The sequence below is a fragment of the Aphanomyces invadans genome, assembly GCF_000520115.1.
Source record: "Aphanomyces invadans strain NJM9701 unplaced genomic scaffold supercont1.8, whole genome shotgun sequence".
NCBI lineage: Eukaryota > Oomycota > Saprolegniomycetes > Saprolegniales > Verrucalvaceae > Aphanomyces > Aphanomyces invadans.
The window spans coordinates 946,956-961,759 of NW_008580153.1; the positions used below are offsets into that span (position 1 = coordinate 946,956).

Here is a 14,804-nt window from a genome sequence, read left to right on the forward strand (position 1 = left end):
TGGGATTTCGAAATATCATGGATTATATTTTATCAATATCACGCCGTCTGACCATTATATCTGACGAAACTGTCGTGGCCATGGCGACGCAGGAAGCCGTCGCGGAGGGTGTCCTCGGAGTCGTGGAGTGCATGGTGGAATGCATCGAAGCATTTCACTTGTACCTGCCGACATCCACCTCTGACGAAATTGCTGTCACATTGCACGCATTGTGTGTCGCAGTGTCCGTGTCATCCCCCGCTAGTTCACTCCTGGATGTTTATGCCATGACAGCAACTCTTGTGCACAACTTCATCCCGTGGAGAGCTCTGTCGTGCGCTCCGCAACTGCAGACACTGGCTGGCCAAGACGACAACGATTACTCCTATGGTGGGTTCACAATCTTCGCGAGGTCGTAGTGACATGGCCTGGTGTTGCTGTGGGGGAACTAGAGATACAAGAAATGCATCGGCTTGTCCAGTCATGTGTGCAATACACCCACAGACACCGCCTCACTCGGGGGTGCAATCTCATCCACGAACAGTACAAGAATCCATGGCCACACACTGAGCTGGCACAAGTCGCCGAGGTACTTGCTTCCATGCCGGTCTGGAAACGTTCCACTCAGCATCGCCCAGGACCCTGTCGAAGATCGGTGGACGCCAGAGGGCGAACTTGTGTATGCTCGTAAGATATACTTCGTTGGTGGTCCACATAGAGATCAGAGGGGCGCTATCTTGTAGGAAAGAACGTTTTCAACAATGCTTTCGCCCCTCTCCACGACTGCCGGCGATACGCCCGGCACCGACTTCCAGACGCAGCCATTTACAAAGCATTGCGCACGATCGTGCGGCAGAACATCGTGGCGCGTGAAGTAAATCGGATCGCGCAGCTCAATCAGCCCAAGCCGGACACGCATCCCGACAACGACGATGTAAATGAGGTTGACAATGAAGGAACGGCGGTAGTTTTTGCGTCTGCGTCACAGGAAGGACTTTACGACGTGTAAACTACACCAAGATGCAACTGTATTTGGCAAGTCACGGGCTTCTGCTGCTCCTGCTGGATGCGGTGATTTTTGCTTGGGGTCGCCGCAATGGCTCATTGACCGCCTACGACGGGGGCGGTTCTTTGTGGTAGTCGATTCCACTGATGCGATTGGCGACCCCCAACAGAGCGGCAACGTCGTCGTGAGTGAAGACGACAGGATGCTGTTCGATGAATGACAGCACTTGATGGGCAGCCTCGAGCGCTTGGCACGCGGTGGGAACTCTTGGCGCGTCGGTGTCGTCAGGGTTGGGAGGGTTCGGCGAACTCGTCCACGGCGACGGAGACGATGGGGGGTGGGCTGACGGCGGCGCAGCTAGGTCGCCATCGCCTTTCAAGCCGTACACCATTCCATGCAACGTCTTCCATTCCGACTGCGCGTGGGCCATGAGCGACTCGGCCATGGATTCCGCTTCGTCGTCGAGGACACTGGAACCATCCACGCTGTCATCACGTTCCCAAGCCGGAGGCCAAGATGGTGGCAACCACTGCGACTGTTTCCAGCTGGTCTTTGCAATGGATGCTGGGACCGTCTTCCACAGCTGCGCGGCCCACGTCAACGCTTGCTGTTCATGTTGGGTCACCGACAACGCAGACGATGGGAGAAGACCAGACGACGGCATGTCGGCCGTTAGTTTCGACTTGAGGTGGGTGATCTTGTACTGGAGGTGAAAGTAGGTCGTGAGGCCAGCTCCGAGTGGGGTCAGCTGAGAAGGGACTCGCGGTGGGAGGTGGGCCAAGAGCATGTGCGACAGCTCAACGGTGCGCATGCCGCAGATGGTGCTCATGTGTCCTTCCATCGAGATTGCGTGGCATGGCGACGAATCGAGGAAACAAAGGATGCGCCGTGGCGGGTCCTGCATCGCGAGTACCGTGTTGACGTGCAAAATGAACTTTGTGAATGTGTCCTTGGTCATCTTCGCGCCAGGGTTCGCGTAAACGAAATCGGCCGTGTAAAGCATGTCCGCAAAAAGAGCGGGCCGCGTCGAGCGCTCCTGAATGCAGCACATCATCGGTGCGTCCCCCACGACATTGGTGAGAAGACCGAGCAGCATGCGGCCTTGGCGTTGGTGACTGCGGGACGAGGACGATGAATACGATTCGTTCGGGAGCTGAAAATGCAACACATGCTCATCGTAATGGAACACATCGCAAGGCTTAAACCCACCGTCCACAATCAGTTGATGAATACCGCCGAGGTGGGTGGACGTTGACGACGGTGACATGTCGCTGGCATCGATGGAGGACGCGAGTTTGAGAAACGAGAGGTCCCCAACCTTCGTGTCGTCCGGGTCCCCGCTGCTCATGTGCATATCGCCATGGTGGTGGCTGGACGTCGCATGCATTCGAATGCTGTGTCGACGTTTGAAATTCTGCACCCATCCATTCGAAATCTTGAATTCGCTGTCCTTGATGTGGTGCTCTTCGCGCAGGCGCTCTGCGTGGGCCGTGAGAAGACTGTCCGACAAACGAGTACCTTGGGCACGGATTTCTTGCAGGTAGAGACTCAAGGACTGTTCGAGTGCTTCAAATTTGCCACCTCGCATTCGTTTCCGTCCAAGCTGCGACTCGTCCATGCTGAGCCACTTGTCCTTCTCCCGCAACGTTTTGGTCACCATGAGGCGCTGCACGCTTCTCTCCGCAGTCTTGTTGAACTCGTCGGCCACTTGCTGGTGCGTCGCTTTCACGAGGACCTGCGAGATCTCGCATATGCGCTTCTTGTCTGCCAGGGACAATGCCTGTCGCGTGTGCTTTTTTGTTGGAAGCATCTTTCAATGGTTACAAGAACTCCGTGTGTTCTTCTAACCAGGTCATCCGGTTAAATAATCCTCATATCCGAAATCATCTTTTCTCCAGAGGACACGCACGGCTGCGCCCAGATCGACACGACGAGCAGGGCCCACTAGTTGCGAATGAATTCGCGGTCGTCATGAAGATGGAGCGAGAAGACGTACGGTTGCATGGAGCCTCAAGGGCGCGATCTGTGTCAGATTGTCGCAGCTGCGAGTGCACACATGTGTGCTGACATTGTTATTTATAGGCGTGATGGCATCAACGAAATGTTCCGCAGCATATACGAGAGGGGCGGGAGGCCGACAACACCCTACAGTGAAATCGCTGCGACGATCCAGAAGCTCAAGGACAAAGGCCGCCAAAGTGACGAGACGGACAAGTTCCTCCAGCGCGTGTTGATAAATTCGGAAGTGACCACGAAACGCGACGCTCTTTTGGACGCAAATGCCGTCGTCGTCGTGGCTGGTCACTTACGAGCCCACGACTGTGCGTCAACCCAACAGTATGCCGCGGGGTGCGTCCATGTGCTAGGCGCTCTATGCTCACACGTCCATAGAATTCTGTTGAACCTGAGCCAGTATGACCGCGGGCGCCTTGCCATGGCCTCGTGTGGCAGTTGGGACTGCGTGTCATATCGCCACGCGTGCCCCCTCTTTTATTTGCTACAGCTAGCACTCACGAGCGCAAACGTGATCGTGAAACGTGTATGTACTGCAGCTGTCCTCAACTGCTCCTTCCACGCCGCGTGTCAAGGCCACATCGAGGATATAGGCGGTGTGAATCTTCTCCTGAAACTACTTCACGTCAATGACGAAGGTCTTATCGTGGCGACTGAGTTCGTCGTCTCATTCTCGAGCGTAGATGTGTGCGTCTTCGCGGCTGCAACGTGCTGGAACCTGACCAAGTCGCCCTCGTTTGTGCTCAAGTTGGAAACTATCCATTCCATCCCCCAGGACAACTTTGCGCGCACGTTGTCTCAGTTGCTCTGGACGCGATGTTCGCACTACGGACTCACGATCACGACCAACGCGGCCATGTCCGCCGACCAAGCCGGCGTTCTCGAAAGGTAAAGCATGTCGGGTGTATCGTGCTCGTAAAGCCACTCGCCGTCGTCTATGACCTTCCAATGGCTTTGAATGAACAGTGTCTAACTGTGGTCTCCACTGAGTAGTGGCGGATCCAACCTCCACCTCGTCTTTGCGTGCGCGATCAACTCGAAACTTGCGGTTGCGCTCCGCGTGGAACAGTACAACGTGACTGCAAACCAAGCTCAAGTCGAAGCGCAGTCGTCCAAGTACAAGAGCCAGCAGAAATTTGACGAAAACGGCAAGCGCGTTGCCGTGACTTGCAGCACATGTGCCAAGTCGATCAAAGAGAAGGACAAAGCCAAGTGTTTGAGTTGCGCGTCCGATGGGTGTGTCGAGATTTATCACGTACGGTGCAGCCGATGGGCGAAAATCGTCGACGTGAACGTCCGCGACCACGCGTTCTACTGCGACGGGTGTTTGCCGGGGGTGCCGCTACAGTACCTCGATTTTGTCGCGACCGAAATGAGCAACAGGAGCGTCCTGACCAAGTTGGACTTTGACATTTTAAACGTCGCGCGACCGGACAAGGTCGACGTGTGTATGCTGCGGGCTCCGACGACGAATGCGCTCGTGGGCATTGGTGACATGAAGTACGTGTGCCATGGGGCCAAGGACGGCACAGCCATAGTCCAAGTCAAGTTTTTTCTGAGGCAATGCTCGAGCATGTGCTACAACACCACCAGCAACAATGTGGTGGCGACTACAACAGTCGCCATGCCCCCGTTTTCGTTTCCGTTTTTGAAATCGACGGTGCCCCCGACGACGCTGTCGTTGCACGCACTCACTTTGTGGCCAACCGCTCAACTTGTGCCTGTGAACGACAGCATGTACTTGGCAAAGACAATCGCAGACCTAGAGCAAGCGTCTTTGTACGAATTCGACGGGCGAGACGAGCGATTTGCCATCGGTTCGAACGATGGTACGGAGATTTGGAGCGCTCTCCAGCCCAGTCGTGCCAAGTGCATGAAGATGATTACAGAAGCCACCGCCACGGCACGACCTGCTCGAAAGCACCGACGGGAAAAGAAGCCCCACGTCGAGCGAAAGTTGGAAAAGTAGGACGAGTTCAATGATACAACGGTGATTGGAAGGGCAGCCCCCTCTCGAGCCTCAGCAACTCGTTGTGACCGAATAAACCATCTAGATATGCCATCCTTGAGATGGAGAAAGAAGTTTGCGAGCTGAAAAGTTCACTGTGCACCAGTCTCGCAGAAAGCCACGGCAGTGTGACGGAACATCGTGCTCTTGCCTCGTCGTGAGAAAGCAGCTCTGTTCTTGATGCCTGAATGTCACGTTGCCGTGATCGATGGGGCAATGACCGGCCACGACGCGCATCTCATAAGGATAAGTTTTTAACACCCCCAGTTGGACCCTTTGCAGCTGTGAAGTGACTACTGTTATGCGTTCCCCAACAACCCCATTGTTTGCTCATCAGAGGAAAGAATACTCTAGGATTCGACTTAGCACACGTGTAGCTACAAGTGACAATGTAACAAACAAGCCGGGATGCATGATTTGGCGACGTAGAAAAAGCACGGCATTCCTGCTGCGCGGTTCGTGTTGAATCCGCTGACTCTGAAGTGTGTCGACCTCGACACCCACAATTGGTGGCGCAGACATCGTCAGTTGCCCCGTTATTCAGGTTAAAGTATGCCTGCTGTGTCGGCGACATGTCCGTGTTGGACTTCACCGCATGCCATGCCGTTTCTGGCTGCGGCTTGTCGGCGCCGCTGTCGGTTCGTTCATTTGAAGACGACCGTTCATGATAACTGTATTCCACCTTAACCGTTCAATATAGTTTAGAACCTGAAATTGAGTTTATTTTCGAGTATTTGAAACATGCTCAATTGACATCTGAAACAAATGGCAACGGGGGCGATGTCGGCGACCGCGCGCAGGCTGCGGCATTTGCGATTGACATCGGTGCCCAAGGCTCATGCGGAGAAGATGAGCTTGCCAATGGGTGAATTGCCGCAGTTCACTGGGTTTGAGATTGTCCTGCTGGGAACAGGTGCTGGCATGCCTTCAACCCAACGCAGTGCTTCGTCCTTGTGTGTCCAATTACCTGCGAAGAGTTGGCTCTTTGACTGTGGCGAAGGCACTCTTCGTCAGATCTTTCGAAGCACCGTGCGTGTGACAACGACAGAGAAGATTTTTCTCACACATGTCCATGGGGACCACCTATTCGGGCTGCCTGGCATGCTGTGCACGCTGAACGCGTTGAATGCAGGGAACATTGATCCTTCGACGAAGCAGGTTGTCCGACGCCCCATCGACGTATATGGTCCGCCTGGAGTGTTTGACTTTGTCAACATGGCATTGACCGTGTCATGCGCTCACCTGGGCAACGTATCGATCACCGTCCACGAACTGGTGCCATGTGACTTCGATTCGACGCCACCGTCCGGCGTCCGTTTGCATGAGGTTTTATCTTCGCTTTTCTGACATGTCTTGACACAATTTAACTGCAACAGGACCTCAAGCGCGCCGTCATTCGACCTGAACACGTCGATGGGTCGCTTGTGTGGCGTGTACTGGACGATGGCGACCACACTGTCGCGGCAGGGCCTTTGGCGCATAGCGTGACCAGTGTAGGGTACGCAATGGACCTCATTTTCATGCCTCGTTGTCTCATACGATCGCAGATATGTCGTGGAAGAGAAACCACGACCGGGGCGGATAGATGTCGCCGCCGCCACGCGCCGCGGACTTCCGCCAGGCCGGCTCTACAAGCTGCTCAAAGCCGGCGAAAGCGTCCACCTGCCAGATGGGACTGTGCTTCATCCTGATGAAGTACGTAGCACACCTCCACTTGATGCGAACCAAACCTCATTGTCGTAGGTCATGGGGCCTCCCCGTCGTGGTCGGAAAGCTGCGATCATGGGAGACACGGCCAACTCGTCGGGAATGTATACGTTGGCTCAAAATGCAGACGTACGCTGTCTTCGTTATACTTGAAAGTTCATTGTCGAAAGTTCCATGGGTGCGATGCGTGTATAGGTGCTGGTGCATGAAGCTACGTTGGCACACGGGAATGGAGCCATTGTACGCGCTGCTGTTTTCATGGGCATGCTGACTAGAGTGTGTAGGCATTACAACGAGGTCACTCGACGAGCGCGATGGCGGGGTACTTTGCACGCCACATGAATCCAACGCTCTTGGTGTTGACGCACATCAGCCACCGATTTAGCCCTCGCCACACAGATCCAAGCTCTGTCCAGCAGCTCGTGGACGAAGCCCGTGTGACGTTTCGAAAGCGAGCAGTCGTGGACGGATTCGACTTGATGCGAATTCCCATTCCCCTGCCATCAACCACTGAGATGTCGCGATCATCTTCGTGTTAACTTCTAAACTCGACCACTTGCCCCGTCGCCACTTGTTCATACACTTGCCGTTCAGTGGCGAGAAACGACAAAATCGACTGATGGACAGCCGAAGCGTCGACAGCGTTGTAATTTGCGACAACTGCGGCGCAAGCATCGCGGACAAGTGCGTTTGCATTGCGCATTGCTGCTTGATCGGGCCATGGGACCAAAGGGTCTCCGTCGTCGTCACGCCCTGTGGCGGCGGTCGTGGCCTTGTCGACAACTCGGCGAAGTGCGATTGCCAACGAAGGTTTGTCCAGCACAAGCAACTGCACTTGCTCCCGGTACAATGAACTCGCCAACTGACCCGACGTTGCATCCAGGTGCACCAGGAGCCCAGCGGCCGTGATAGTCGCGCTCCGTTTTTGGAGGAGCAGCGTTCGCAACTTTGCGAGTGGATCGTGTTGGATATCTTTCAAAGGCAGCACAAGAGGCAGCGGACAGTTGTACGGGTTCTGAGGGAGGGAAAAACCAGAATAGATGAGGAGGTCGACGTTCGGCCTCGGCCCGTAGCAGATGTAGATTTCGTCGCCGGCTGCAAACTTGTTCATGGCGCTGCAGTGGATGGCATCGGTGTCGGCATACGTCGTCATTTCCCCGATTGCGTGGTTGCACATGTCCCATCCCGGGATGAGTGCGAGGGCGGACGGATCTGCCGGTGTTGGGACGTTATTCTGGCGCGTCAAGGCCACGGAGAGTGCCCACGTGTAGTTGGACAAAGAGAATGCGTCTGAGGAGTAAGGTGCCGAGCTGGGTTCGTGACTGAAAAGCCGGCAGAGGTAAAGGTACTGACGGATCGAATTGTAGAAGAGCTGAATCGCAGACTCATACGCAGCCTTCGAATGCGACAGTGCTGCAAAGTCGGCCACGGTGTACTCAATGGGGAGATGAAATGTCCGAGGAAGGACGGCGATGTACGGCGCAAAGAAGGACGAAGGGGATAACGCCTCGTAAAGAATGTGGAGCGCCAACGGAATGGTGGGGAATTGGCGACACAGAGGGTCTTGGCGGAGGTGAGCTAACGGCGGTGGCAGTGATGAAGACGTGAGCAGAAGGTTCAATGGGATGGATAAGATCCGAGATCCCTTGGGAAGGTCCATGCGTGCACGGAGGCCATTTCCATACTCACCCATGCTTTCCACGTTGAACGTTTCTTCGCCAAATTGGACTTGCATGCCCCTTTTCAGCCACGACTGGAAGTCTTCTACGGTCGCAGGCAAAGTTGCTTTGTGCACTACGTCATCCGCAACCAGGGAGTTGCTTCGTTCCAATCCGCGAAGTGTTGCAGCAAGAGTCACGATCTTGTTGAGCACCGTCATGTCAAGGAGATCCTTCCACGAGGTGCATCTGCCGAGGGCAGCGGTCAATTCTCGCAGCGTCGTCGCCACGGGGTCGGTCATACTTTGAAGGCATCGCCGCCTCGTATCCGGATAAAAGCACATTTAACCGTACCGGTCAAGTGGAGCGGTTGACTCAAGCAAAGTATGGCCCTAGGCTTTTCGATATTCGCGACTTGACCACTCAGAACCCTTCTTTTGCGTGGAAGAAAGCCACCGCCGCTAACACCATGATGATGGTACGTTGGATCCGAGGGGTCTGGCGGCGCCTGCGTCGTCATGTCACTCTTGTACTTATGCAAGCTCCCCCGAGGTGCGCGTGAGTAAGTTGTCTCATGTGGGTTCGTGTGCGCGTAGCAACCGCAAATTATCCTGCTTAAGGAAGGCACAGACACGAGCCAAGGCAAATCGCAATTGATTAGCAATATCAATGCGTGCCAAGCCATCATGGAAAGCGTCCGAACAACGTTGGGACCTCGCGGTATGGACAAGTTGATCCACAAGGGAACCAAAACGACCATCTCGAACGATGGGGCGACGATCATGGGGCTCTTGGATATCGTGCACCCTGCTGCCAAGACGCTGGTCGACATTTCCCTCAGCCAAGATGCGGAAGTTGGGGATGGCACAACGTCTGTGGTCCTTTTGGGTGGCGAGTTCCTTCGCCAAGCCAAGCCGTTCGTCGAAGAAAACATGCACCCGCAGACGATCATTAAGAGCTACCGCAAGGCGTGTCAATTGGCCGTGCAAAAGATTCGCGACATCCAAGTACACGTGTCCGAAACAGACTCGGTCGCGTACCGTCAAATGTTGGAGCGTGTGGCCGGCACTGCGTTGAACTCGAAGCTCATCAGTTCGCAGAAAAAGTTCTTTTCCCCCATGGTCGTTGACGCGATCTTGAGTCTGGACACAGACATGGACATTAGCATGGTCGGCGTCAAGAAGGTACCCGGCGGGTCGGTCACCGACTCGTTCTTAGTCAAAGGCGTGGCGTTCAAGAAAACGTTTTCGTACGCCGGATTTGAGCAAATGCCCAAGTACTTCAAGAACCCCAAGATTCTACTGCTTAACGTCGAGTTGGAGCTCAAGTCGGAAAAAGAAAACGCCGAGGTAGTATGCGATCGCGCACTTGTCAGCTCATTTGCTCACGGCTGCATTCCAGGTCCGCTTGGACGATCCCTCGCAATACCAATCCATTGTTGACGCCGAGTGGAACATCATTTACGACAAGCTGGAGAAGTGCGTCAAGGTAATCATTCTCGCTTGAGACGTGGATGGCAGAATGGATTTTTCATGGATAGCCGTGATGGGTTGAAGTATTTCTCGGGGTGTCTTGGTGGCTTAGTGGAAGCAGTGCTGCTGTTGAGGGCTGCTATGTCCAGTTTTGGAGCTGCAACGGCATGCTAATGGGTTGGTTTTTCGACTAGTCGGGAGCCCAAATTATCCTGTCCAAGCTGCCCATTGGGGATTTGGCAACACAGTACTTTGCCGATCGCGGTTTGTTTTGCGCGGGCCGTGTCGCCCAAGATGACATGGAGCGCACGATGCGTGCCACGGGCGGGCTGATTCAGACCAGCATCCAAGACATCACGCCAAACGTACTGGGATCATGCGGTGTGTTTGAAGAACAACAGTGCGGGAACGAACGATACAACTTGTTCACGGGCTGCCCCAAGGCCAAGAGCGCAACGATTGTGTTGCGCGGCGGTGCGGAGCAATTCATTGAAGAAGCGCATCGATCGGTGCACGACGCGCTCATGGTGGTCAAGCGCACGGTCGCCACGTCCACGGTGTGTACAACATGGCTGATCCGCAACTTATCTGCGCGTCATAGGTGGTGGCTGGTGGTGGGGCCATTGAAATGGAGCTGTCGCGCCACTTGCGAGAGTACTCACGCACGGTCGAAGGCAAGGCGCAGCTCCTGATCAACGCGTTCGCCAAGGCATTTGAGATCATCCCTCGCCAACTGAGCGACAACGCTGGCCATGACTCGACTGACATCCTCAACCGACTGCGACAAAAGCACTTCAAGGACCCCGAGACGGGCAAGTGGTTTGGAGTCGACATCAACTCAGGTGGCATTTGTGACACGTTTGAGTCGCATGTGTGGGAGCCTGCGGCCAACAAGGTGCTTGGATATGATGGTTGATCAAACGGTGAGGCTGACCGTGGAAACTAGATCAACTCGGTGGCGGCGGCAACAGAAGCGGCGTGCTTGATCCTGAGCGTCGACGAAACTGTGCGAAACCCCAAGTCGGAGCAGCCACAAGCCGGTGTCGGCGGTGGTCCAGGCGGCGCGCCATTGAGTGCCGCCATGGGTGGCCAAGGCATGAAAGGCCTTGGCATGGGCGGCCGAGGCGGTGGATTAGGCAAGGGAGTGCGTGCATTCCGCGGCAAGGGTGGCGCATAATCATGAGTTAGCATATAGGACCAATCTTCTTTTTGGAGATAATTACACCACACGATTTCAATTTGAAGTCTTGGATCAAAACAAAATGTGCTGTTACTGTCGGTGTGCTTACTACCATTTTCGTCGTTGCGTGGCATCTATGATGGGGCTCTGTGGAGCAGGAGCTTTATAGATGAGGCAGGCTAGAATATCCTCTTCTTGGGCGCATGTAGCTATGAACGTGCATGTCGACTGACGTGCTACACAGTGCTCGAGCCTCCAAGGCCATGGGACTTGCACCAGTGTGATATGCGACGATGGTGATAATATAACATTCGGGTTGGGATGGAATTAGCCTGTTTGTTTTCTGTGCGGCGGGGTGGTCTACTTGAGCTGCTTGACAACTTCCATGATGGATTTAAAGCTAAACGGTTCGGTTGCCGCGATGTCGGCCAGGACCTTGCGGTTCAACTGAATGTCGGACGTGTTCAGGACCCCCATGAACTTGGAGTACGACATGCCTTCTTGACGTGCTCCGGCGTTAATCTTTTCAATCCACAACGAGCGAAAGTCCTACATGAAAGTGGTGAGGTCGTGAGCCCGATGCACACGCGGTCACTTACACGCTTTTTTTGCTTTCGGTCACGGTACTGGTACTGCAGACCCTTTTCCACGCGGTTGATGGCCGTTCGGTAGCACGAGTTGGCGGCACCGCGGTAGCCCTTGGCCATCGCCAGGATCTTCTTGTGCTTGGCCCACGACATGTTCTTCTTGATCGCCTCGGATTCTCAAGGAATGATGCGGCAACGCAACTTGCAAATGACCACCAACAATTTTAACCGGATATCTCATGTCGTATCCGAATTCACCTCTCCGGATAATTTCCGGATAATCTGATTTGTCCCGTTTTTAGCCTAGCACGCAACGCGATCGACAATGTCGATCACGGTGAGCAACTACTGGGGCGTCATTGCGATCGCGAGCGTCGTGTTCGACATCGATGTGGGCCAGTCGCTCGACATGGTGTACCCTGAGGCAGTGGCGCTTTCGGCTGAGGTGAAGCAGAGCATTGCTTATTTGGCGCTGCCGCACAGCAACAAGCTCGTCGAGGGCGACACACAATTCTCATTTCGAGTTCGCCGCCAAGACGCATCATTAAACGCCGATAGCTGCACCAGTACCGACAGCGACGCGACGTCGTTGTCGCCTTCGTTCTACTACGGGTTCGTCCTCTTCCGCCAACGGAAAGACGCGACGCAAAGCCGTGGATACTTTCAAAAGTCGATGGTAGTTCTCACCGAGGTGCCATTCGTGGGTCTATACGATCGCGTGCTGCGCATCGTGGGCCCGCTATTCTTTCAAGTGGGCAACCCACTACTACAGGCACTTTACGAGAACTTTGGTCAATGGTACTCATTTCAGAGCCAGCCTGACAGATATTAACTATCGTTCTCGCGTAGGCCAGCTCCCGTGGCCAATTCCACCATGGCCCTCCAGGTGGCAGGGACCGTCGTGACGTTTGTTGTGCCCAAGACCATATCATATCAGGACGCAACGCTGTACACACGACGGTGGAGCATTGACGACGAGTCGTTTGACGTGGAGCTTGGAGATGTCGTTGATGAAGCCACCGACGACGACAGGGTCGGTGCCACCACCGACAAGACGATCATCCAAAATGGCAAGTTTTGCATTGTCCACAGCACCGACGTCTCGGCGTCCGAGGCAGTGCCTCCACCTTTGTGCTTTGCCGATTGGCTCAATCTGAACGAGCTTGGAATGTCGTTCGAGGTACACCGTCTCAGTTGGAAAGTTCCCAAGCGTCACACCGTGACAGAGCGTCGGCCTCTATTCGAGCTTCGAAGGCGTTGAAACGTGTCTGTGGGACCTCTGGCAGCTGGCGATCACTGGCGACAGCGTCCTCATGGCGTCGCCAAATGCTCGCGTGTGCAGCCAGGCCGTACTGGCCTTCACCAGGTCGGTCCATACTCATCATCCACCATGGATCTTACTCTTGCCACTTGCATGTTTAGTCTCATTGCTCCAGTTCCCTTTCGAGGAGACTTTCGACCGTATTTTACGCTGTACGAGCCCGATTTCAATGTGCGAAGTGCACAACGCCAAGCGTTCATCGCGTTGTGCTCACCGAGTTGCTCAGGTTTTGGCTAAAGCTAGCGAATCTAACTTGGCGCTGCCCACGACAATACTGGGCACAACGAATCCATTCTTCCTCAAGGTATGCATCTACGCTGATTTTCACAACGTTCAACCAATACTTCGACGGTGCAGGCCCTCAAGCGGTGGCCGAACGCTCTCTTGTTCCCATTTGCAGACGCGCCACCCCAACCATCCACACGTGTGTCGCCTTCGTCAAGCCATCGTCCGCTACGGTATAGAAGTCGGCTAACCTGTTGTCTCGATTTAGATCAAGTGGACGACTCAAGTAGCGGTGGAGCTCCCGTCACAGTTTACAAATGCATCAAGCGAAACGTCGACTTGGATGTGTATTCGGACGTTGAATCGCCCAAGGTACTGCCCATCCAGACATGGCAAAGGGTGCAGATGCGCACGTCGACTGTAGCTATTGACGCGAACGACGCGCCTGGTCGTTCCAGACAACACGATCCTGAGGCAGTTGGTCGAGCCTAACTCAACGGAACAAGAGGCAGCCGCCCCAGGAGAGGAGCAGCCTTACGTTTCCATCAACAACGCACTCCTTCGAAAGGTATACTACATGCCACGATCGGTCGGTTCGACATGACAATCCTCACTGGGCGATGGTCAACGTAGCACTTCAAACACGTGACCGAGCTGTTTCTAAAGCCATTTGAAGTGTACTTTGGAATCTGGTCGAATCATTTGGGGGTACATCCGACTCCTTACATGGACATTGCGTCCTTCATGAAGCCATTCCACGCCAAGGCATGAGCTGTCGAGTTTCCAAAACGACCCGAACGTGTTGATGTCGTAGGAATTCCTCGCGGCGCTCGGGAAGCGGTCGCTGAAGTTGCCGTTTGCGCTGCGGACGACAAAAGCCAAGGTCAAAATGCTGTACGCTCGGTTCATTGCATCGCCGCACTTCCAGCCGTGGTTCAACTACCGTCGCAACGAGTGCATTGAAGCGTTTGATGGCATGCTGCACACGTTGCGAGGGACGATCTCATCTCAGGACCTCATGCGGGAGCCGAGTGGCATCGGCATGGCCCTACCTGCCCTGTACACCCTCGCGGCCCAGGTAAGTGATGTGCCAAACTACTTGTGTTACCTCACGTCTAAATGTCGTAGATCGACAAGATGATCGCCGTCGAATCGGCCAAAGTTCCTGTCGATGCGGCGCACCTCGAGATTTTACACCGTCATTTGCGCGACGTGCAGGACGCGATAGCGAATGGAAACCACTAGCGACCCAATGCCATGACTCGAGGGAACTTGGTAAAGGATCCCTTGAGGGCGAGCTGCATCTCCAAGGTCGAAATCAGCCCCAGCAACGGCGTGATCGAGTGCAGCTGCTCGTCTTCAGAAATCGCAGAGAACGGCGGCACGTGCACGAAGTGCACGTACCTCATCATATTGGCTGGATGAAGTTTCGGCGAGGACGGGAGATGGAGAGATATCGTACCTAGTTCTTCGCCGCGCGCTTCTGCGATATGCAAAAGCGAGAAAAAATATGAGTAGTTGCAAATGTTCGACCTAGGCCAGTGGATAATTCGACCCTGACGCGTTGCTCCTTGAGCGTCGCCAAATACGATTCCACTGGCAGATGTGTCGTGGTCGAGTCTGTTTGATCTACGCCAATCTTACTGTC

General features: G+C 54.6%; 8 protein-coding genes across 8 annotated transcripts; 5 read left to right on the plus strand and 3 right to left on the minus strand.

Annotated features, from left to right (window-relative positions):
- The first annotated feature begins 49 nt into the window (after positions 1-49).
- H310_05010 (hypothetical protein) lies at positions 50-1,018 on the plus strand. The gene is made up of 4 exons (XM_008869613.1): positions 50-369; positions 432-568; positions 618-666; positions 723-1,018. The coding sequence occupies exons 1-4, from the start codon at positions 81-83 to the stop codon at positions 986-988; spliced, it is 741 nt and encodes a 246-aa protein (XP_008867835.1). The 5' UTR covers positions 50-80; the 3' UTR covers positions 989-1,018.
- Positions 928-2,795, minus strand: H310_05011 (hypothetical protein; the record flags this gene model as incomplete). The annotated part of the gene is made up of 1 exon (XM_008869614.1): positions 928-2,795. The coding sequence occupies one exon, from the start codon at positions 2,793-2,795 to the stop codon at positions 1,092-1,094; it is 1,704 nt and encodes a 567-aa protein (XP_008867836.1). The 3' UTR covers positions 928-1,091.
- A 79-nt stretch (positions 2,796-2,874) lies between these two features.
- Positions 2,875-5,079, plus strand: H310_05012 (hypothetical protein). Its single transcript, XM_008869615.1, has 5 exons — positions 2,875-2,977; positions 3,068-3,334; positions 3,377-3,636; positions 3,682-3,886; positions 3,992-5,079. Exons 2-5 carry the CDS (start codon positions 3,087-3,089, stop codon positions 4,965-4,967), a joined length of 1,689 nt encoding a protein of 562 aa, XP_008867837.1. The 5' UTR covers positions 2,875-2,977; positions 3,068-3,086; the 3' UTR covers positions 4,968-5,079.
- Positions 5,080-5,771: 692 nt separating this feature from the next.
- H310_05013 (ribonuclease Z) lies at positions 5,772-7,154 on the plus strand (the record flags this gene model as incomplete). The annotated part of the gene is made up of 7 exons (XM_008869616.1): positions 5,772-6,332; positions 6,383-6,504; positions 6,554-6,701; positions 6,750-6,842; positions 6,909-6,953; positions 6,998-7,069; positions 7,113-7,154. The coding sequence occupies 7 exons, from the start codon at positions 5,772-5,774 to the stop codon at positions 7,152-7,154; spliced, it is 1,083 nt and encodes a 360-aa protein (XP_008867838.1).
- Positions 7,155-7,217: 63 nt separating this feature from the next.
- On the minus strand, positions 7,218-8,678 carry H310_05014 (hypothetical protein). The gene has a single exon (XM_008869617.1). It carries the CDS (start codon positions 8,671-8,673, stop codon positions 7,249-7,251), a length of 1,425 nt encoding a protein of 474 aa, XP_008867839.1. The 5' UTR covers positions 8,674-8,678; the 3' UTR covers positions 7,218-7,248.
- A 102-nt stretch (positions 8,679-8,780) lies between these two features.
- H310_05015 (T-complex protein 1, eta subunit) lies at positions 8,781-11,117 on the plus strand. The gene is made up of 6 exons (XM_008869618.1): positions 8,781-8,849; positions 8,968-9,720; positions 9,773-9,859; positions 10,038-10,400; positions 10,445-10,738; positions 10,790-11,117. The coding sequence occupies exons 1-6, from the start codon at positions 8,841-8,843 to the stop codon at positions 11,018-11,020; spliced, it is 1,737 nt and encodes a 578-aa protein (XP_008867840.1). The 5' UTR covers positions 8,781-8,840; the 3' UTR covers positions 11,021-11,117.
- A 194-nt stretch (positions 11,118-11,311) lies between these two features.
- Positions 11,312-11,829, minus strand: H310_05016 (ribosomal protein L20). The gene is made up of 2 exons (XM_008869619.1): positions 11,623-11,829; positions 11,312-11,572 (listed from the first exon to the last, which is right to left on the minus strand). The coding sequence occupies exons 1-2, from the start codon at positions 11,761-11,763 to the stop codon at positions 11,384-11,386; spliced, it is 330 nt and encodes a 109-aa protein (XP_008867841.1). The 5' UTR covers positions 11,764-11,829; the 3' UTR covers positions 11,312-11,383.
- A 94-nt stretch (positions 11,830-11,923) lies between these two features.
- On the plus strand, positions 11,924-14,775 carry H310_05017 (hypothetical protein). Its single transcript, XM_008869620.1, has 11 exons — positions 11,924-12,408; positions 12,460-12,790; positions 12,837-12,976; positions 13,033-13,102; positions 13,158-13,235; positions 13,289-13,355; positions 13,425-13,528; positions 13,581-13,724; positions 13,790-13,921; positions 13,971-14,234; positions 14,285-14,775. Exons 1-11 carry the CDS (start codon positions 11,936-11,938, stop codon positions 14,399-14,401), a joined length of 1,920 nt encoding a protein of 639 aa, XP_008867842.1. The 5' UTR covers positions 11,924-11,935; the 3' UTR covers positions 14,402-14,775.
- Positions 14,776-14,804: the final 29 nt, after the last annotated feature.